The following is a 22717-nucleotide window of genomic DNA, read 5'->3' as shown; positions in this document are numbered from 1 at the left end:
ATTACAGCTCCTCCTGCTAGAAGCACCTGAAGATACCAAATGCAAAGCCATAGGAGCCAGCGGAGGGAACAGGAGCCCTTTCAAGCCTCACAACAACGCCAAAGTTCCTAAAGCCAGGCTGCACAGGGAGAGCAATCTGAGACTCCATCATTGTGGTTCCTCTGTTTGCCGAGTACTGCTGCCAGGATTGTGAAATGCATTTTGCTAGTTTTTTTTTTCCATCTGCCACTCCCTCACTCCTCCAGGACACAAGGCAGAGACCTCCAGCTGCTTTGGAAAGATTTTTGTGGACTGACCCTGCACCACACTGCAGCATCCAGAGGAATCTGTGCAGATGCCAGACACCCTGGCTCTCCTGAGGTTCCCAGTGTCACCTGCCACCCTCCTCCTCGGTATGACATTACACTGCCAGGAGAGAGGGATGGCCAGGAGCAGCTGGAGACAGGGATGGAACAGGCAGCAGGCACCTCACCCGCTGCCACATGATGCTGTGGAGCATACGGAGCAGATGTGGCTCTTCAGCTGGAACCACCCTGCACCACACACCAGCTCCTCTCGGCCACCACGAGCCCCAGAGTCACGGGACTTCAGCCACAGGCTCCGCTCATTCACGTGTGCCTAGCTTTTGCCTTCCTAGAAATGCTGTGGTAATCTCTTCCAGGAATGAAACCCAGGTGTGATTTAGTTACAGATCAAGAAAATCTGGGCCTTTTTTCCCCACAGTATTGTGGAGGACCAAGCAAGAACTCGACCCAAGTTCTAAGATAAGCTGAAGGTTTGCATGGACTGGAGCCCAAATGAAAAGATGCTGTTGACTTTTGTGGGTGGCAGAGAGGCAACAGGTCACACACCTGCCCACAGGACCCATTTGGACTCCCAAGAGCTGTGTTAGGTGCAAACCTCTTGGTTCTCAGCTGCAACACACAACTAATGAAGTCAGTCCAGCTGTGTATTTTTGTCATGCAAAGGCTCAGAAAGATTCAAAATTCAGTAGGAGACACATTATAGCCTGCCAGGCTGTCTTTAGGTTAAAAATACTTACCTAGCTTTCGCTGATAGTTCCTTTATAGTGCACACAGCAGGTACCTTCCCTTGCTGAACCGCACGCTTTGGCCAGTCAATATGATCTTACTTTTTCATTGCATTATGAACTGCAGAACTTTATTAAAGGGCAGCATGAAAATTAGCTTTGGCAGACACCTCTGTTTGCTGAGTCTCTACCACAAACAAACAGCAGTTGGTGCTGGGGACAACTAACTTTTGATCACAAACCTGCCAGAATCCAGAAGGCAAGCTGGACAAGGCTCCTTGGCCAAAAATTTCAGTGTTCATAGGGGGACGAGCACTCTTGTGATTGCTCAGCAATGGGAAAGCTATTTTTACTTCAAAGTAATTGCTTGCCAATTAACTGGAGGTCATTAACATTTTTGTACAACTCCAAACATTTGTTCTGAGACTTAAATGTTTATGGGCTGGGTCCAGGGTTCACCTTGACCAACACCCTCAAGCTGTAACACACAGGAGCACTCCTGGGGGTGTGCAGAATGTTATCTGTCACACCCTACCTGCTACTCTTAGAAATCGAACCATTTTGCCCTGGATAGCGTTCACGGAGAAATCTGAACCCTGCCTGGAACCAAGAGGCAATTTGGAGGAGGAAGGCAGGCTGCTGGCAGGGAACAGGGCAAACCTCTGCAAACAGCTGTCACGGGACTCAGTCAACAGCCACCAGGTTAGCCTGAGGTGACACAGCCTGAGCATTAATGAGCTCGCAGAGGGTGAGCTATGTGGACGGGACGCTTTTAAATGAAGTAGCTGCCTGGACAAATAATTAATTGTGAAAATGTACCGGAATCTTCTTTCTAAACAACCACGGTTTCAGGCAGTATGTTGTTAGTTGTTATTATTATTTCATTCTTGCACAGGACGGCAGCAATTCACAGCCCACCTACAGATCACAGCATCTTCCTGCTCCACACTCTTCCCGCAAGCATAACTTGTGCCTCGCAGGATCCATATTTAAGCAGACATCTGTGTCCAGGGCACAGCGTCAGCCAGACAGGAAAGCTGCAGGGACAGAAAGGAGCTGCAGCCTCCTCTCCGCCAGTTCAGCTGGGCGAAAAAAAAAAAATAGGGAAAAAAGGCAGGTGGGGTGAGCCAAAAGGCTGCGGGCCAGAGAGACTGCACACGAGCAGACATTTGGTGCGGCGATCCAGCGCGCTCTATCCTCCCCCTCAGCTGGCGGGGCTGCAGCCACAGGCATAGCTCCCCAGGGCCAGACCTCTGTGCAGGTGCTCGGGGTGCAAGAACTCGAGGTGCCCACGGTGAGGGCACATGCCTGAGAAATCACAGGGCTTAGAGGATTTGCTCCTTGTGCTCGCTGGAAAACCTCAAACCCTCTGTCTCAGAGAGGCAGGCTCAGAGCAAAAGTCTGCGTCTGCCTCCTGCAGTTTTCTGTGCAACTCTCTCCTTCCTTCTGTGGGCTTTCCAGGGGGATGGCAGAGCTGTGGCATAAGCCCTCCCTTCGGTAAAATATTGCCATTTTTCTGACTTTGCTGGCTCCGGTTGAGCATGGATGGAGGAAAGACTGAAGAAATCTGTTTAGAGTTTCTATACTTTGTACGAAGCCTCTCTTGAGCCATCCCAGTCCCGTTGGCACAGCCAACTGGTTTCAATCAAGCTCTCATGCTGAGCTGAATCCATGCCTTCGGAGTAATTGGCAGAGGGATGTTTCTTTAGGAGGTGCTGGTTTCACAGGCCAGCAGCGAGATGGATCAGCTGCAATCAGCAGGAAAGACTGGGCTGAGCCTTTAAAAAATAGATTACTAGATAACAGTGAGAGAAAATAGGTCAAAGAGTAGGACAAGGGGGATGAAGTAGAGGAGCAAAGGCAGCCTAATGCATACTTTCAGCCAGTGCTGCTGCCACGGGCTGCGAGTGCCACGCTGCCGTCAGCTGTGCCAGACTCATTTCTCCAGCACGCTCTAATGCAGTGACTCCCAGCCCTTTCCACCCCGTGACCCCTTGTTGCAACATGAAAACAAGCCCTTTCAGGACTTCCCTCCTCTCTGCTCACCAAGCGGTGATTACTGCTCATGACTCCTCCTGGGCTGTGACCTGCCCTGCTGCAGGCAGCAGGACAGCGGAGTTGCCTCTGTGTCCCCCAGCCCACAGTTCTGCAAGGATCCTTCTCTCCTCAGTGACTCAGCGAGGCTGTCATCAGGAGGGCAGTGCCCTAGCGGCAAGGCTGAGAAAACACGGGTGCTGGAAGCCGTCTTGCTCCTCAGGTAGATGGCTGCAGAAGGGTGCACAAGAGGAGCGTGGATATCAATCACCAGGAAGGTTTGCTACCGGTGCCTTCATGTGCTGTGCTGGGCTGGCCTGGAACACATCTTTGTGGGCAGGCAGCAACCACAGCAGCAGCCCCCCAAAAAGGCTCCTGCAGCTTTAGAGCTGAACATCTTTAGAGAGACTGTAGCCCCTCAAGTGCCCCTTTGGGGTGGTAAAACTCTGCTGCACTGGTGCCGAGGAGAGACCCTGCCGGTCACCCCGTGGTCTCCAGGGCTGAGGAGTGGCACTGCCAGTCCGCTGTGCCCTCAGCATGAGGGCAAACAAACTGGGCATCACTGCTCTCCAGCAGGCAGCCCCTGCCCTTTCAGGCATGAGAAGGAACAGTTCACTCCCCTTTTCTGGGCCGGCACCTTGAATAAATACTTCAGTGCTGGCTACAAAGAGATCTATTTACTGAGAACTATTCTGTATGTCTGAAATGCAAATAAACCCATCCATTCCCTTCCCAAATGTGCTGCCCGCAGAAGCAGAGAGGGATCAGTCCAAATGACCTTTCAAAAGCTATTATTCTTTTTGTCTAGGGACAGAGTCTGGTCCTAAAAGTCCAGAGTTATGTAGCTCCTATAGCCACCTTAAAAGGGGATTTTCAAGATTTAAGCTATCGTGTGCTTTAGATGACACAGGGCAATAACCACTTTGTGATTTAATCACAGACAATAATAATTTGGTTCAGTGCATGATTCAGCTAATCCACAATTTGATAAATGTTCATCCTAAACTACAAACCCAAATAGCTTTCTGCAAATCCTGTTTGACACTTTAATGTTAAGACTGTATTTGATAAGCAATCTGTGCTGTACAAGAATATAGGGAGGGAAACTAGGAATTGTTGTGCATCTATATGCATCCAGAACAGTAATTCAAAGAAAATAAAAATAAACCTTGGCAATTACAGATTAATCTTTATGCAACAAGAAAACTAATAGTTTTGGCTGGGTCTACACTGGATTGATACATGCTACAGCTCCCACAGCTCATAGGAAAATAGAAAAACCTGTTACCCCCTGAAAGAAGGTTGAAACCACAACACAGAGCCACTGTCTGCTTTAGCACTGATGCATTTACATTCATTTTAACTTGGCTGAATGTTTTTGAAGGCTGCAACAGAATCTATCACCGTAATTCTGACTAACTGTTAGTTCTTCAAGACTGATATCCAGGCCAGGCAGTTATGAATGTCTCAGTGTTTCTGTATCAGCATTCCCACTGATGATACCCCTGCAAAAATTACGGTGAGGAATGATAATCAACCCAAAATTGCGAAGAATTTTCTCTGATGCTCTATGGGGCAGTTTTGACACTCAAAATTGAAGCTCTGTAAAGGGCAAGCACCACAATATTTCTGCTTATCAAACACACCTAAGGGATTTTGCATTTACCTCCAAAAGATGGAAACGATCGTGAAAGTCATTTTTTCCATAAGTTTGAATGTGCTTTCACACTGCTGTTGAGGGCAAGCCACGTGCCAACAGCAGCTCTGTGAGTCACAGTGTGTCCCTAGAGAGGAAAAGGCAACCCTGACCCGGGCTGCAGCAGCCAGAGAGCAGCCACACAGATCTCACTTCAGCAACTCTGCCCCAGAAGGTGGAAAGTAGAAACCAAACTAAGCAGCTTTGTCTCTGAGATGGCACATTCCAGACACTGTCCAGGTGGAACCCAGGTGTGCAGGAACCACAGGGAACTCACGGGAGAGCAAGGGCACAGCTCCTGTGTGCTTGGAGAGCCTCAGCTTGTGTCCCACCCCAGTGCTGCTCTCCTTGAAAAAATACTTGCTTCTGGTGTCATCCCTTCCCCATGGCACATTTCTGAGCTGTTGCTTGCTTCTGCTGTATCAGTTGCTGCCACTTTATCTCTCTCATAACCCTGTTAATTGATATTGTCCTGTGCAAACCTTCCAGAATCCCAACACTAGCATCAAAAGCTAGGATTTGGTCCATAATATTTGTGCCCTTAAAATAGATACAATTATAGATTTGTGTAAAGCATGAGTTTATTTTTCCACATTCTTATGTTTTCACGTTGTTACTAGTTACGAGACATACTTTAGGAAAAACACTTCAGATTATTCATTTAAAAATAATTAAATTATTTCTGATATAATCCCTGGATCTTGTGCATAACGAAACATCTGGTACAGAGGTTAGAAAATAAATGTTCTTGGCTTTTTTTTTTTTTCTTCTTCTTCTTTTGTTAACCAGATGTTGTTGATACAAAACACAGAACTGTAAATCATAGCCTGCATGTGGACACAGACTGTCACTACCGAGCAGAAATTTACTGTGGCTAGATAGGGGTTTGAAACAGCAATGAATCACTGGCTTACTAACTTTGTTCACGTGGGTATGGTTTCAATATTCTGACATTAAGTGCACATGTCCTTAAAGAAAGGACCTTGTAATGGCAGCCTGGGAGGCTCTGTCTCGGTGTGGGAAGCTCAGCCTGTGTGCAGGGGAACGTGGCAGGTCTGGGGCACGGCTCTGGAGCCCCACAGGCTCAGCTCCCCCAGTGCCAGCCAGGACAGCCCTGGCACAGCAGAGGAGCCGAGCTGCCCATGCAGCCCCAGCTCTGCCAAGTCTAACCTGTTCCTGCCTCTGCTTCCCCTGCTGCTCCCCACAGCATTTCAGTGAGCTCACCACTGGTTTGTGGGCCAAGACCCCGCCGAGCCCAGCAGTGGCATTGCTGCTTCCTGTTGGCTTTGTTTAGAGTGACCAGAATTCCGATGCCTCTCTGGCCCCTTGCCTTTCCCGCTCCCCCACACTGCTTGCACCAGCAAGCTGAAGCCCCTGCTTCTCCCATTTCTCTTTTAATATTGATTTTCCTTCACAAAACACGCCAGCAGCACACTCCAGATGCTGAACTCCAGACAAAAGCCAGCGGCACAAATCCCACTGCAATGTAAACGACCCCGGCAGCACCAGGCCAGGGATGATGTCCTTAGACACATATGTGCCACCCAGCTGGTGAAGACACCACAAATTCTGACCTGCTTTTGTCAATGTGCCTGCTGCTTTGATCCAATGGATCAGGGTTTAACTCCATGGTAAACTCCAAGCCATGACCTCTGCTTCCTAGCTTTTGAAGCACAGGATTCAGGAGCATATTTGTTGAAATTTATGTTTTGGGGTTTTTCACATTTAGCTTTAATTCTCTAATCCTGTCACCTTGTATTTTGCAAGTACTGTCCATTTCCTGGCTTTAGCTTCAATTTGGTGTAACAGAATCTTTGGGAAATACAAAGACTCAGCTGGAGACTCGTTTTTCAGAGGCTCAGGACTTGACCTTGTTCTCAGCTTTACACAGGCAGTGCTCTGCTGATTGCAGTGCAATTGTTCTGGTTTAGGATACTGCCAGAGCAGAGGCATTTTGAGTCCTGATCTGAACGTTCCTGCTCTGGGCCCATTTTCACTCTGATGTATTTTGCACATGGGGCAGTATGAAAGGACAACTGAAAGAACGACACTTTCTTTGAAAATTTGTAAGAATTATTGACTATCACCACACAGAACAAGTTTTTGAGCACAATCATGCATGTGCCTTACACATGCACAGAATCATGGAATCATCAAGGCTGGAAAAGACCTGGAAGATCACAATGCCCATCCTCGAGTACCACTCAGAGGAGAGGGGATAAAGATCTAAGTTTCTCTACTAAGCATCTCTTGACAAAACACCACCAGACAATGGCCACCTTCCAGCCCAATGGGCTTGAACACCATCAACCTGCTCTCTGACCCCTTGCTCTGCTCAAAGGATTGCCTGTGGCTTCCTCTGTACTTCTTGAACAACTCCTGCACGAGAACAACTCCTTGCCCATGCAGGCATGAAAGCCAAGGACTGGCCCCATTGCTGGTCTGGATGCAGCACACAAGGTGCCACCTATCCACCTGGATGGAAGCACAAAGCACTTTTATTCCCTTCAGAAAATAGGCAGGAACCAGCAAAACTGGGCCCTCTTCATCCAGGTTTGTGTTTACCGTGGGTTGTTTTCAAGGCTGGAGGCATAGATGAATAAAAGAAAAAAACACCATTGTACTGCATGACCCTTTATCTGTCTATACTACATTTCCATTTAGTGCTTTTGCTGGGAAATAAGGATTAAAATGGATCCTCTGTACAGATCTCATTTTTCTTTTTTTCCAGTCCACCATTTTAAATGGTTTGCTGTGTTTGGTTAAACTGAGTTTTCACTTGAGAACAAGCAGATGATCACAGACCCAAACTTAGGATTTTCCTTCAGCATCACCCAGCAAAATGAAAAACAGAAACAAAACATTTTAATCGCATGTGTATAAAATACACAGGGTTCCTTAAACATGATTTCAAGTTGCCTGTTTGCTTTGGATGCTCTTTAGAGCTCCTAGCACCCCAAACTCACAGAACTGTAATGTGATTCCTGATCTATTGAATTTTGGAGGATGGCTGTAGTGGGTTCCATTATATATAAATTGGATGCAGCCACTTTACAATCTCCGATATATACTTTTATCTCAAAATGCCCTGCGAGGCAATTGTGTAAAGTACTTTATCAGGGATTGTTGTTGGTAATATTGCAAGAATTCATGATATAAAAAATACATCAATGCCATTTAAATTGAACAAAATGGTTCCCAGTTTTTTTTTTCTTGTAGAGCATTTTTAACCATCTTCTCAACAAATTTGTTCAATAAATACTGTATGAAACAAGCATTTTGCACTTTGTCCCACAGATGCAATTTGCCAACCTGATTGATTTCTTTCTCTACAACTAATCTGATTTCTTTAGGCTATACATCTTCCCTTTTATTAAAGATGATGCAATCTTAGCTTTTTATCATACACACATCCACCACACAAACAAGAGAGAAGATTCTGCAAAGCAGCCTTGCAACCAAATAGAAAAGCCTGACACAAATCTCATAAAGCTGATTCTGAAAGATAAACGGCACAATGAGACCAAAGTTACACAAATTCAGAAACTTATCCATGCAGAGTAATACGGGCCAGTGGATTTTTACTCCTGTGATAGATTCAGCAAACAAGTAACTTCATCATATCTGTAGCACTATGTAAATCAAGCTCATGCCAATGTTACACCAAATCCCCCCAGATCTTGCTGCCTCTGCACTGTGAGAGGTCAGAAGCAGAATTGCATTTTTTGTAGCCTTTCCCTGGTTTGTATCTTGCAGAATCTCACTGCTGTGTTTTGAGTCCCAACAGCTTCAGGCCTGTTTACTTTTAAATGGAGTTCCTGGTAAGGCAACAAATTCATCTCTCTGTTCTTTTACTGACTGCTCTCATGGTTTTGGGGAACCCCACAGTCCTTCCCTTCCTCAGCATCTGCAGTTATCTGCCTTGGCTGTAGACAATTTTTCAGTCTCTTTCAATTCAAGCGGCCAGAGGCTTAGTACCACTGTAGTACAAAGAGCAATAATTGTTTTCAAATGTTGCAATAATATTCTCAAACAGCACTGAAGTATTTTGTGTCTGTTGCTTCTCCCATCAAACAAAATCAAATTAATTCAGTTGACACATTTCAGGATCTGCTCATCACATTGCTCCTCTGGGGTTCAGCATCTTATCACTAGCTGTGATCCCAGTTAAGGTCCAGCTTTCACTGGCAAAGCCTTGTGCAGCCAGTCCCAGGAGAATCAGGGCTCTGTCACTGCCAGGATTTTAAGTGCAGCAGTCGGTGCCTATCCAGTGCCTTGGAGAGCCTTTCCATCACTTGGAATCCCAGACTAAAGGTCTGCCCACACACAGATCCATCTCAAGCCACAAGGCTTCTTTAACAAAGGGATAAAAGATGACTTTTGCAGGCTGCCTGGAAAGTTAGCAGCTCCAGTCTCTGGCAGGTCGAGGCAAGAGCGGATTCCAGCAGGGAACTGCAGCCCGTGTCCTGCCAGCAGCGCTGCTCGGCTCGAGGGAGCTCCAGCTGGAACACCTCCACTCCCTGTTCCTGGGGATCTGCAAGTTTCAAGGAACACAGCCTCATGTCCAGACCCCTCCTTGAGTTTTTAAGGCCAGCAGCAAGCAAACAAACAGGAACCCAACTTGGCTCATTTATTTTAATTTGCAAATTGAACGAGCAGAAGCTGGAAGGAGGACAAGGAGGCTGTGACTGCACTGTATTATCAAGGCAGAACCCATCCTTGTAGCAAAACCTTTGAAGCCTAAAACAGACAGGTGGCCAAATCTTGAAAATACAGAGGAAATCAAGCTAAGCTTACAAGTGAACCACAATATCACAGGGGCCAAAAAGGCTAGGTCTGGGTAGCATCAAACTGCTGATTCTGGATCTCAGGGGAGGAAAAAACCCTAATATCAATGAATATACTTTTGAGGAGTTTTAGGCTCTGCTCTGTAACTTGGAATTACATCACAGCTGTGTACACAGAAGTGATTTCAAAGGAAAGAGGGAAATGGACAGGATTGTGCTTTAGAAGTGAAAAAGAATGTGAGGGGCTGAGCAGAGACAAGGGTTCTGTGCCACGGCCATTCCCTCCCCGAGTCAGCTGGGGGATGAAGGTAATCACCATCCCCTCACTGCACACAGCAAACCTGCCTGTGCTGCAGCATCTGCCCTGGATACCAAGCTTTCTCCTGCTCCAGCTAATGACATCATTTCTAAGGAGGCAGGATCAGATCCATGTCTTCCTGTTCAAGCAGCAGCAGGATAATTAATTTTTGCCTGTCTGAAAAGGATGTGTATAAAGATAAACCCACTGAAACCTCAAACTTTTGCAAGGAGGTACCAAATGAAGTCCACCTTTCCCTTTATTTACCCACATCTCGTGCATCACTGAGCCAAGCAGGCCAACTAAATTATTTATGGCAGACCAAAGATACCATTGCTGGAAGATGCAGAACCCTTCAAGTAGAAAAGAAGATGCTCAGCTCTGTTGAAGAGTAGGAGCTTTGTGCAAAGATGCAAAGTCCTCACGTGATGCTAACTTTTCATGCTTTGAGAAACACAAATGAGCAAGAAAGCAGCTAATTAGGCACATTACTGTGATTGCTTATTTTATGAAGTGGAGAGGGAGGTGTTCAGCACTTTAATGAGATAATAGCGTAGAGGCAAAATTGTACAGAGAAGCAAAAACAGCAATGGTCTTCCCACAGAAATGAAAATTATTTTTGAGCAACAAGAAAATCAACAATAGAAAAATAACTCAGTACCTAGCAGCAGAAAGAACAGTGCCTCAATTTATTCTGTGCATGCAAAACCTGGATATCACTCAGATATCTGAGGGTAGATGGACCTCCCCTCCTACACCCAAGCAGTGGTTGGACCTGTATAAAGCCCAGTTTCAGCTCTATTTTAGTGATCATATCACTCAATAGTGATCAACTCTAAGCTCCTCTGTGGATTTGGGGCAGGCCTTGATGCAGAAAAAGGACTTTCTCTGGGACCTGGTGCACCTAATCCAAAGCCCTGGACTTCCCCCAGGGCCCATGCCCACGTGGAAGGACACAGAGAGCTGTGTTATCACTTGCTCTCCTATTTTGAGCACAACAAAAAAAATGTTGGGAGCTGTAAATCATCTATTTAGGTGTATTTCTTTAATTGCCTATTTTATGAAAACCCAACTGCAGACAAAACCAACACTGCATTTCCTAGGAAATGAGCCTTTCTCAGAGACCTCAGATCTTATTTAGCAGCCGGCTTTTGTGCTCTTGGTGTAACTGCCATAGTAAGTAATTACTCATAACGTGACATGCATCATATCAGCCTTTTAAAAGTAATTAAGAAAAAGTTGCATTGCTTAATGATATGTACATACATCTCATCCTTGCAAGTTTGGCTTCGATAACATCTGCTGGTTTTTTGGAGCAAAGCCAGTCTTAAAAAGTAAAATAACCCAGCCCTAACAATGGGAGCATTATTAGCTTCCCAAAAGCTATAAACTCCATGCCCCACTCCAGCACAACATTTGTGTGCACGAGTCTTGTAAGGATTTTTAATCCTGTGAGTTGCCAGATCAGAAAGTTCATGCTGAACTAGAATTTATGATAATGAAGAAGCCTCAAAAATACAGTTTATTTATAGTGAGCCAGTTTAGGAGCTGCAGCTCACCGTCACTAGCAGATTCAGCTGCAGGAGCAGAAAGGGTCAGCTGGTGCCCCTTCTCCCTGCTGGTATTATCCCACCCATACAGAGGCAGCAGAACTAGTGCCATGTCCTCTCCTCAACCAGTGCAGTTCAGACTGGCGTGACTTCAGTGGCCATCAATTTTCACATTAGTACTCTGGGCTGTGAACTGCAGCAGCTCAGGAGTGAACAAACACGTCCCTGGTCCTCCCGCCTCTGCTCTCGCTGCGGCAGAAGGGTCTGGTGGACATCTGGGGGAGGAAACTCCTGGAATGGTCTGGGATGAATCATCAGACTGCATGTGAAAAGCACACAGAGTGTCTTCCCGAGATCCCAAGTGCCCGTTCTGCAGCATTTGTGCTACCTTGGATTGACATTTCTCTGCTTTAGGTCATTCTCTTTACCATACAGTGTTTTGTGATCCTTGGATGTAATAAGAATATCTACAGAACTAGCAGAGAAAACTTTTACCTCCAAAATTCAAAAGGGTGACGGATAACAGAAAAGAGGAATTTTGGATGTCAGAACTTTTTTCTTCCTTCTCCAAAGAAGCTTTATTTTAAGAGCAGAGGTCAACAGCCCTCTTAGTCCATATAATTTTATTACATTCTTTGACAAAAATTGACAGCAGTAAAGAACAGCTTGTTCCACAAACCCCCATGCTGTCAGCATGCCCTTCCCCTTTCTGTACAGCACTTTTTCACTGTACAGTGAAAAAACACTGCAAAAAACACTGTACTTTTACCTCTCCTGCCTGAATTTCCCTTGGAGCTGCTCCCCTAGAAGCTCCACGTGGTCTGCTCAGGGCTGGCTATTGACTCTGTCAGACATCAGGGGAGCACACCAGGGTCTGGCATGGCTGAAATGCCTTTTGCTCACTGTGTAACCCTGGAGCAACCTCTCCCAAGGTGTGAGGGGATGGCAGGCAGCCTCCTGACCCACAGCTGTCGGGCTCCATAGGCACCCTTGGCTCACACCTTGGCTGTTTTGCCAGTCAGCTACGTCTGCTGGGGTTGGCTAAGATGAAAAAATGCCCCGTTGCAAGGTGTGCCAGGGGCTGTACACAAGCAGCTCTGGCTACAGGAGGGAGCTTGTCCCCTCACCTGCTCCTGAACTGGGGGGTCACAGCCTCATGGAGCAACTCTGGCCATGACCTGACCCCTGGGAGCAGCCAGGAGCTGCCATGGCTCACATCACACCTCCCCTCCCGAGGTGGGAACACGGCAAAGGCAGAGCAGCCAGGCAGGAGAGAGGAGGGTGCCAAGGGAAAAGGGCTGGCGCTGCCCAGCACACAGCATGGGCAGAATGACAACTATTGTGAGGCTTCTCAATGGCTCATTTGGCATTATTCCCAGCGCTGCTTTTCAATCTAACACCCACTTCTGGGTATCTAATAGAAAAAGAAGGCAAAACCATGAGGCTGGAGGTAGGAAAAACAGAAACAACAGCACCAGCTCAAAGGAGCACTAAATTCAGCTGAATTTTCAAAACTTCAGTATTTAAAAACAGCAAGCAAAACAATATTTCAAAAGGGGAATGCATTTTACCTCTTAACATGGCCAAATACTTCTTTTATTTAATAATTCAAAAGAAAAATAATAATGAAAAAAAGCTGACACCTTCAAAATATTTAAAATAAACCAGTCAAAATATTTTGTCACGTGGCCAATGCCAGGTATTGCTGTGCCACAAAAGTGCTTTTAAAAGAACTGAATCAGAAGACAATTGTTCAGAATTTCAGGCTGGTGTTGCTCAACCTGTCTCTACTGCTTCCTCTCTGCCACACTGATGGGAATAAAAGGTTCATGGTCCCAGTGACCGTAATGGAGAAAAGAACCTGTAATTTCCCAGCAAAGATTGCCTTGCTTTAGAGAGATGGTCCAATTCACAGCAGTATCCTTTACTCTTAGGAGCATAGGCTGGTTTTAGAGCATTTTTCAGCTGACTGAGGAGTTACATAATTGCACAATTACATCCAATTACATAACTAGGGTAAATAAGTAATAATATAATTAGGTGCTGTAATTATGTAGTTATGACAGGTAGCACTAATGCTGATAAAAGCCATAACGAAACTTGCTAAGAACTGTGGACAAAGCACGCAAGAATGAAACTTTCAGGCCTTCGTTTGCTAAAGTCTTTAATTCTTCCAATAGGCAAAATAATTAATTTAATTGCTAAGCCAATAGCCTTTTACTTTTGCAAATGAATGGAGGTACAAATCATAGGCTAATTTGTATCTCTTTTGAGCTGCAAAAAATTCAGTAACTAATCATGTCCTTTTTTTTAACCTCCATATATATATTTACAGCAATGAAGCCTTGGGTGAAATATGTGTGTACAAATTACAGCTCTGAAAAGGGAAGTATAAAAGTTTGGACATTAACCTTCATTGTTCCAGTTATCACATTAAACTGTCTCCTCTGACAAATGGACAGAAGGAACGTTCAAAGATTGCTGTATCGATGTAATACAAGTTATATGCATCTCTGGGTTTGCTAGGGGTGGTGTTTCTGGCCAAATGGGTCAGATAAACACAGTTTTTTCTACAGGAATGAAAATTCAATAGGGGAATCATTCATGCAGGTTCTCAGTGCAAACACAAGGCATGCAGCCAGCTTTTCAAAGTTTGTCACTTCAGATATTGTATAATACCTGTCTGACTTCATAAAAGAGGCCTGGAGAGCAAACAAATAAAACCTACTGCCCTGCTTTAATATTCATTAATATTTCACCCAATAACTGATAAAAGATAGTGTGCAAGAAGAAAGAGCAGCGCTGGAAGAGCTGAAGTGCTTTATTCCCACCAACATCTCCATAAAGTATAAACTGTGTGTTGCTTTAGAATACATTTTATGCTGATGCTTTTTTCTAAAAAGAAAAAACCCAGAAAAATTAATACCTTTCTTTATGAAAGCTGGATAGCTCCTGACTACTTCAATCACTGCTCAGAGCAGTATGCTAAGCACTGAAGCAAACACAGAGCAGCTGCGAAAATCAAAATCACAGGGAACATCAGGAGTTTGCAGGGACAGTGTCCACAGTCCAGAGCAAGAAAGCAAAAGAAGTGCTCTACCCCAAGGTCTTCTGAGGCCAGAGACATGCAAGATAACAAGAATGCCATGAAGCAAACCACCCCTGGAACAGAAATACAAGTGAACTTGGAAACCTGCAAGAATCTTGCATTTGAGTGAGGGGTGTGTACAACATCACCCACGGGTTTCTTTCCCCTTCTCAAGCTGGAAAACTGGAGAGGTGAACTATGATGTGTAAGTAACTCCCATCTGTTTTGAAGCCTTTCAAATAACATTCCAAACCAAGGAAACCCAGTATTCCTGGTTTTTTATCTGTTGTGCTATCAGCAAGCCTTCAAACTAGATGCTTTTTGGTTTGGTGGACAAATGATACATAGAGAAGACTCAGAGTCACAAAGCAGACAGTCATACTTTTGGGCTCTGATGAGATTGGGCAATAGAGAAAAGGACTATCAGAAATTTTAGATGCTTTTCCTGTGCTTTGTTAATACTGATCATTATTCCAATGTTACTTTTTGCAATACTTTGCAAGACAGGAGTAGGCAAATGCAAGTAATAACTGCTCCTCAGTGCAGTTGTAGGGATAGTGAGGGTGATACTTGGAGCTAAACTCTACTTTCTATTAAAGTTACTGCAGCATACTCCAAAATTTTGACACGTGTATATTGAAGGACATGGAAGACTGGATTTGGGTAGAAGTTCCCCTTAAGTGATCTAGCTGTGAAAACACAGAATTCCATTAAATTCCACAGAATCCATTAAAGCTACAGAAGCAGCCATAGAAGGCAACCCTGATCATAACAAAAACTAACAGAATGAAGAGAGTTCTTCCAGGAGTATAACTCACAGAGTTTTCTCTGCCATATTCTGTATAGTATGAAATATAAAATCTCATTCCACCTTGTCCTTTGCAAAGAGGTTCCGAGACTGCCCTGTTATCCTAGTCACTCATATTTATAAATATTTCCTGCAATCCCATACACCCCAACAAGCCTTTTTCAGCAATGAGTCAAATCTATTGGTAAGTCTCTTGTGAAAGTTTAATTTTAAGTCTCTTTTCTGCCAAATCCTAACCAGGATGTGCTGTCCCACCCGGGGACTTGGTCACCTCTCCCAGCATCACAAGGATGGTCACACAGCTGTTAGGCTGTCACGGAGTCCGAATCAGCTTCTCTCTCTGTCTTCATGGCAAAAGCCATATTCAGGCTTAGTTAGTGGATGGAATTTAGCACATCTCACATGTCTGTGGTGTAGCTCATTACTATCAGGCTGTGTTTGGGACACACCAAACACATTTGCTACAGCAGCTCATACGTCTGACAGCTACAAAAACCTCTCAGCCTCTGAGAGTTTTCCTTTTAGCCCTCCTTTTGGTCCTAAGCAAAGCTGTATCCCTAAATCTCTTCCTCCAGCCAAATATCATGCTCCATTCCTCCAGTCAGATTATTTTCTTTAATTTCTTAGTATTCCTTGTAGCATGTGGTATACAGTAAATCCTCTGGCTCCAAGAGAAAGTGTCCTTTTTTTGCTCATTAAGAAGCTCCAATTGCTTGTGCTATGCAGCACGTCTCCCCTGGATTTTATACTAGGAATTTAAACTACACAAAGACACAACTACTGATCCCATATCAGATATTTGTAGTTTGTTCAAACATTTATTTCTCTTTTTTTTTCCCCACTCTACCATCTATACCTTCATTCCATGTAAGCTTTGCATTTCTAGGTCCATAGGTACCTCTCCATCATCCAAAATAACCTTTAACTTAATATATACTCATGGAAAAAGAGAGTTTAATAATCCCAAAATCTGGGTTACTGCTAACCACTTAAACAACCAGTATTCTGCCACAGAGGAACAGGGGCCTTGAGAAATCAGTTCAGTGCTTAAGGTCACGTGAGTTTTTGGTGCTTTTCTGTTAGTATTTTAGATATTCAAAGAGGAGTTCCAGCCATTAATGCAGAAGTAAAATACATTAGTGAATTACACATCAGAAAAGTCAAACCACTGCTGCCACAGGATGAATATACTTACTATGAATATTAATGCATCTCTTGGAATTAAACATTAATACTTAACATACATACCACAAAGTTTAAAATCCTACAAACATTGCAGGGAGAGGAAGAAGAGGAAAGAACAAATGAGACAGGCCCCAGAGTCTGATTCCACAAATTAAAATGTATTTCTGACATAAGCTAAAATATTTCCATGTGTAACAGGACAACTTGCCACTATGAATAATTTCTCGTAATGCAACAGAGCCTACAAGGATTTGTTTTAGGTTTTCTACCTCGCCCACCAAACTGCAGAAGTGTAGATCCATCACTGCCTACAGCATAAACACCCTGAGCTGGGCAATGAGACTGATGGTTCAAAATTGAAGGAAATAGGCTGTTCCTCTGCACCCCTGAGCACTGAATTCCCATCACCCGCCACAGCACCTTCCCTTCTAATGGCAGTAGCACTAACAAAAGCTCCATTTAACTGCAGCAATCAAACACACACTCCTGTCTAAACACCACCATTTCCACTAATGTGAGGTCTTCAAGGTAAGCTCTGCTTAAGCCTGCACAGGGCTTGGGAGTCAGCTCTAATTTTAGCCTGCTCCCAATTAGGCATCTTGTCTAAACTAACCATTTTAGTGAGAAAGGTGAGTCAGCCCGGCTATCCTGGACACTCATCTGAAGGCAGGATAAATAACCCAGCTTTCTGCACTGACAAGGCAGAAAGGAACTGGGATCGATTGAAACCTGGCGCCTGACCTGACAACAGCTGAAGTGAAAGGAGAAGAATCTTCCCCTTGGCTAAATTGGGGAGTAAAAGGCCACCCAGCACCTCAGTAATGAGGCTGGATAGCATGTCCAGTCAAGGGCTTGATGAGGGATAACTGAGAGATAGTCTTGATGCGAAATGTGGCTCCAGAAATGGAGTGAAGCCTGATGCGCATTTGGTTACAGCCTCCTCCAGGATTCAGACATATGCCAGCTCTGCAACCACAGAGCCTGGCACAGGCCCTGAGCAGTGCAATACCTGCCAACAAGTCCATGGGAAGAAAATGCTGCACCAGAATATCCCAGCAGGCAGGCAGAATTCCTCAAAAATGGAGCCCCAAGCCAGGCAGCCTTGATAATCCACTCGTCTCACTCAGCAGAACGAACCCTCTTCGGCAGCAGGCTGGAAACAAAATGTAATCGAACACCTCTCTGGCCCAGAGTCATCACATTTCTCTTTCTGAATCCAAGTACTCTCCCTGCTTCACAAGGCAGTTTCTGTGGCTCTTCAAATCCCTGTGGCTGCTCTGCTTGGTCTTTTCACTAGCTTGTTCAGAGCAGCCATAGGAGAAAAGCACCAGCCCTGAGCACTGACCCCGCGTTTCAGTGTGCAGCAGGAGATGTTATATTTCTGGACAGCAGCCCAGAGACACTGGACAAAGCTGGAGCAGCAGCAGATGTTATGATGCATGCTCTCCTGCCCCAGCACTGGCTAATGAGGCAGCAGAACCCACAGAGCATGACAGCATCGACACCAAACTGGAGACTGCAGCCTGCACCTTCATCTTTTTCATTATGTTTAAAACCGGGTTTTGTTGCAGACTACGACACGTGAAAAGATCTTTAAAAATACAGATCGATGCCTCCTATTGTTCAGAGAGGGAGGGGAAAAGAAAGAGATTCTCTGCCCTAGCTGCAAGGAGAATCTCTCAGTTGCATAAAGCACATGGCCAAATTGACTTACCACAATCATTTGCGCCACGTAGCTCTCTGGGCCAGTGTATTCAGTTGGATCTTTAACTTTGACAAGAACTATAAAGTACAAATAATGCCACATGTTGTGTTCTGCCTTTATATGCTCCTCAAACGAAACGGTCTTGTTATCAAATTTGTCTCTCTCCAGCCCTGCAAAAAGAGAAGAACATAAAGCCAAAAAATAAACTTCAACATAAAAATACGCAAATCTGTTAAATACGTTAGAGAAAGGAACCTAACTTAATTTAAAGGATCATAAATTTGAAAGATCTTAATTTAAAAGCCATAACTGCCAGGCAAGAAATACCAGGCCAGAAGGCATTCCTGACAGAAGTCTTTCAATGCAGCCTTTATTATCTTTTGTGATATTTCCTCTTAATAACAATAACAATATAATAAATATGTTACAGTTTTACAGTTCCTTCCATGCTGAGGGCCATAAAGTGTTTTACAAGTGTTGGCTCTGGCTCTTTCTAGATGTATATCGGGAAGCACATAGTGTGCAGTCCAGGCCCTGATCTTCCAAAGATTTATGCACACTTTTACCATCAAGCATATAAAGAGTTCCACTTAAGCTTCAGTGAGGAGTTTGTGGGCTTAAACCTGGCAGAGAGGGTGAGTCTCTGCAGCTCTGTTGTCACAGAGTCTTTACAGAGCTGCAGTCGTAAGGTTGTTTTTTTTTTTTTTTTTTTTTTTTTCTTTGTAATGATCCAGATCTCTGAAGAAGAATACCAGAAGTGAGGATGGAGAGGAATCACCAATGTTTTCCCCCATGTTTCCACTCTCCTCCCTGGATTTCCTGTCCACAGACACTAAAGACATGTTGTGCTCTGCACAGCATTCATCCCTGTCAGTACAACCATGGAAACAGCACCCAGCCTACAAAAAAGCAGGTATTTGTGAAGTCTCCCAGGGAGTGAAGGAAGGTCTGTCCATCTTTGTGAGTGCACTTCAAAATAAGCGTGATTTTCCGTGGGCTTTGTGGGGATGATTTCCACCGAATTCTTTTGTTCCCTGCTTCATATCACCTTCTGAAATCGGCAGCTCTTGCTGATGCTCCCCCTCTGGAATGCCTTGTGCTGTGAAATAGAAGCTGCACTTTCATCTGCAGCACGCTCTGTGAAACACAGTCAGCAGCTGCCCCATCTCCATTAGTGGTGATGATGCAAGCGTGAGACACGGCTCTTCTGCCTCGGATTCTGGGTGGAGACTGTGAAGCCACCTCTCAACAAAGCTAGCTTTTGATTCATAAACCAAATCTGTCTCCTACTGAGAGGGAATAAATTTGGAATCAACCTCTGGAATTTTGACAGACTTTCCTTGTAGAAGATAATCACGCCTGGGGTCCAAGCTTTACTTATTGAGGAATAGCTCATTTTCACTCCTCTCACCCTCAAATGTGTCAAGAGATCAGTAACACCTACCACAGATGAAACACGTGGTCTTTAGTATCTCCTCCTTTTTCTGCTTTTCACTCCTGAGATCAGCAAATGTATCAATGATGACTCCAAAAATCAGGTTGAGAACAATAATTATGACAATGAAGTAAAACAGAAGGTCATAAACAACTCGTGCAGCAAACAAGGGCTCCTGCAATAACAAGTTTCCAATAAGATATAAAAATAGCATAAATCTAAAATAATAAACATTTTCACATCAGCTCAAGCAAAGCTACAGATCTTTCTTTGCATATGCCAAATTCTGCTAGCCTTACTCACAGGACTAGGGAGGGACTACCCAAGTCCTTTTCTTCACCATGATAGAGACCTGAAGTCACCCAATTGTTCAGTTTCCCACACATTCATGGGAATAACAGCACTACCCGTTGTGGAATGCTTCAATATAATTAGCATTAAAGAGCTGCTAAGTGGCAAGGATCAATTTCAAAGGGTCACTTTCAAAGTCTGTAAGTGCTTACAGACTCCACCGAGGATAAAATTTGGCTCCTCCAGAGCCTCCCAGTCTGTGAGATAGGATACAGATTCCTAGCACCAGCACAGGGAGCTCTTCTATCCAGATTTGAGTTGTCTCTGGACTCCTGCAAGCCCTGCTAAGATCCTACTTTATCCTGAGTTTATTTATAACACATATGGTGTGGCTTATCAAGCAAAGTGCTGCTAGATTGCCTTTATTTGTGATGTACTTTTTGGACCCAAATAAAAATGCATGAAACCACTCAAATATTAAGGGAGGTCCTAAAGTGAACTGCATTTTTGAAGAAACTTCTCAAAGAGAAAATATGCCACAATATATGAAATTCTGGTTTGATCTTCGTGCTGGTTGAGTACAAGTAAACAACAGCACCTATTGCAGGGCAGATGCCGAAATGAATGTAAGCTAAAAAGTCCAGGTGGAACCTCCTGGGCTCAGTCCCTGCCCGTTCCTCTGGTGCCATTGCTGGGCCCCCGGAGCAGAGCCTGGGCCCTGCTCGGAGCCCTCCCTGCTCACAGGGACACCCAGGGCTGAGGGCCCCTCTCAGCTGGGGCTCCTCTCGAGGCTGGACAGCCCCAGCTCCCTCAGCCTTTCCCTGTCAGAGATGCTCCGGGCCCTAAATCATCTCTGCAGCCTGCGCTGGCCCCGCTCCAGGAGCTCCCTGTCCCTCCTGTGCTGAGGAGCCCAGGGCTGGACACAGCTCTCCAGATGTGCCTCCCAGGGCTGACTTCTTAGCAGTGCTTTGAAGGTTATGATATTCTGCATTTTTCCAGAAGTGGTAAACAACTACCTAGAGATCCTTTCTTCAAGTATCATCATAACACCAAGCTTAGCTCTTCCCATTAAATATCCCATCTGGGATCTAAAAATTACAAAGATAAATCAACTGTGTGACATGAGATCAGACAAGATACAAACACTGTCTATAACCTCCAAAAATTGACTTTGGCATTCATGAGATGCAGAGGGAGTAATGCATTTCCTGAGCCAAAACACTCACATCTTTGGAAGGCTTTCTGAGCACGTCTCCCACACCACCACCATTCCGCAGGCCTTGGTTTAACACAGTCACAATGCACATGAGCAGAGTGTCACAGGTCCTTTCTATTCCATCCTCCTCTTCTTCACCTGCAAACAGGAACCACAGCATCAGGCACTCACTCATCAAACAAAGCCACAATTCTGCTAGAGAAAGCAACTGCAAGACACATCTGCCTCTCATATTTCTCATCCAGAACCTCATCGATCATCCCCACCCATGTGCACATCGCTGCTGGTGACATACTTAGGCACATCAGGCACACTTAGCCTGAAGAAAGATGTAGAAAATCACAAGCAGGGCTCCCACCAGAGCTGTTAATGACCCAGAGCCACCATCTCTGTTCATGGGAGCACCCCTTCTCCTTGCAATCCTCCCACTGCTTTTCCAGTGGGCCCCTTAAAAATGCAACATAGACAAGAAGCAATATAAACAGAGAATTAGAAGCACATTTGTAAAAGGATTTTCTTCATGTGAAATCATTCCTCTACCTACTCATGTACAAGCCAAGTCATGTTAGCATTTGAAACCATTAAGGAGGGCCTGGCTTTTTCTCAAATCAGTCTGTCCATGATCTTTCCACCAGCACAAGTGCCCAAGCACAGGCCTGACAGACATTAAAGGAAAAGCTCTCCCTGACCTCAGCTTGAAAACTTGGATTCTGTTCTTATCTGTGCTGCAGAGCTGCTGTGTGGTTTTGGCCGAGCCACAGAGGGTACTATTGTACAGGAGATGTTTGAACGTGCAGAGGAGCTGGGCTGGAACACCAACCCCAGGGGGACTTTGTCCACCTCGGCCAGAGTCCCTCCCACCACACACTCAGTGCATCCACAGCCTCCCCTGAAGAGCCCTGCTTGAGCTGCTCCCTGTGTCCTGCTGGCTTGGGCTGAAGGGTCGGGGCTGTGATCGCCATTCCTGCTGCCTTCCTTTCTCTTTAGGGACACGCTCGCCTAGGCGGGGAAGGCAGCCATTCGCACTGGGTTTGCTCCCTGCACTCATTGTAACATAGTTTAATAAATAACAACATCCCGCTGTGAGAGTTGACTGAAACACATATTTAGCAGCCCCAAACCACCACATCTGGGGCACTGAGATAGACTCTGATAAATTGAATTGACTGCAAGCACTCGCATTGCAGACAAGTAATTTGGATTTAAATTTAATTCTGGATGTGGGTTCCCAAATTGTGGTGTATGCATCCTGGCTGGGATGGGAGGACAGCACTGGTGTCTGCTGCTTTTGCCACCACTGCTCCGTAGGCAAATTAAATGAGAAACAACTCCCTGCTGAAGGAACTTTGAGCAAAAAGAAAAGCAAAAGCAGACATCAGGACAGACTTCCCTGTTAAAACTATATGGTCATTACAGACACTACTCCCACAAATAATCCTGGATTTTAAAATAACTGCTTCATTATTGAAACTGGAAGGACTGAAACAAGAAACCTTTTTTATCCTGTCATACCTAGATTTTTTTTTACTAGCATACTGATGTTCTGCATACCAACTAATCATTGCTGTTGTATCCTGCCATAATTCCCTCCTTT

At 44.9% G+C, this 22717-nt stretch overlaps 1 protein-coding gene across 1 annotated transcript in view; it reads right to left on the bottom strand.

Moving 5' to 3' along the window:
- Nucleotides 1–22717, bottom strand: part of ITPR2 (inositol 1,4,5-trisphosphate receptor type 2) — a 248309-nt gene that overhangs the window by 6548 nt on the left and 219044 nt on the right. Inside the window, exons 55-57 of the mRNA XM_066319661.1 lie at nucleotides 21134–21261; nucleotides 19626–19791; nucleotides 18191–18351 (exon numbers count right to left, since the gene is read on the bottom strand). Of these exons, the coding sequence (XP_066175758.1) occupies nucleotides 18191–18351; nucleotides 19626–19791; nucleotides 21134–21261 (455 nt within the window). The remainder of the gene's footprint in view (nucleotides 1–18190; nucleotides 18352–19625; nucleotides 19792–21133; nucleotides 21262–22717) is intronic.

This window comes from Sylvia atricapilla, chromosome 5 (assembly GCF_009819655.1).
Source record: "Sylvia atricapilla isolate bSylAtr1 chromosome 5, bSylAtr1.pri, whole genome shotgun sequence".
Lineage (NCBI taxonomy): Eukaryota > Metazoa > Chordata > Aves > Passeriformes > Sylviidae > Sylvia > Sylvia atricapilla.
The sequence above is the reverse complement of the archived record's forward strand: the minus strand, read 5'-3'. Positions and strand labels throughout refer to the sequence as shown.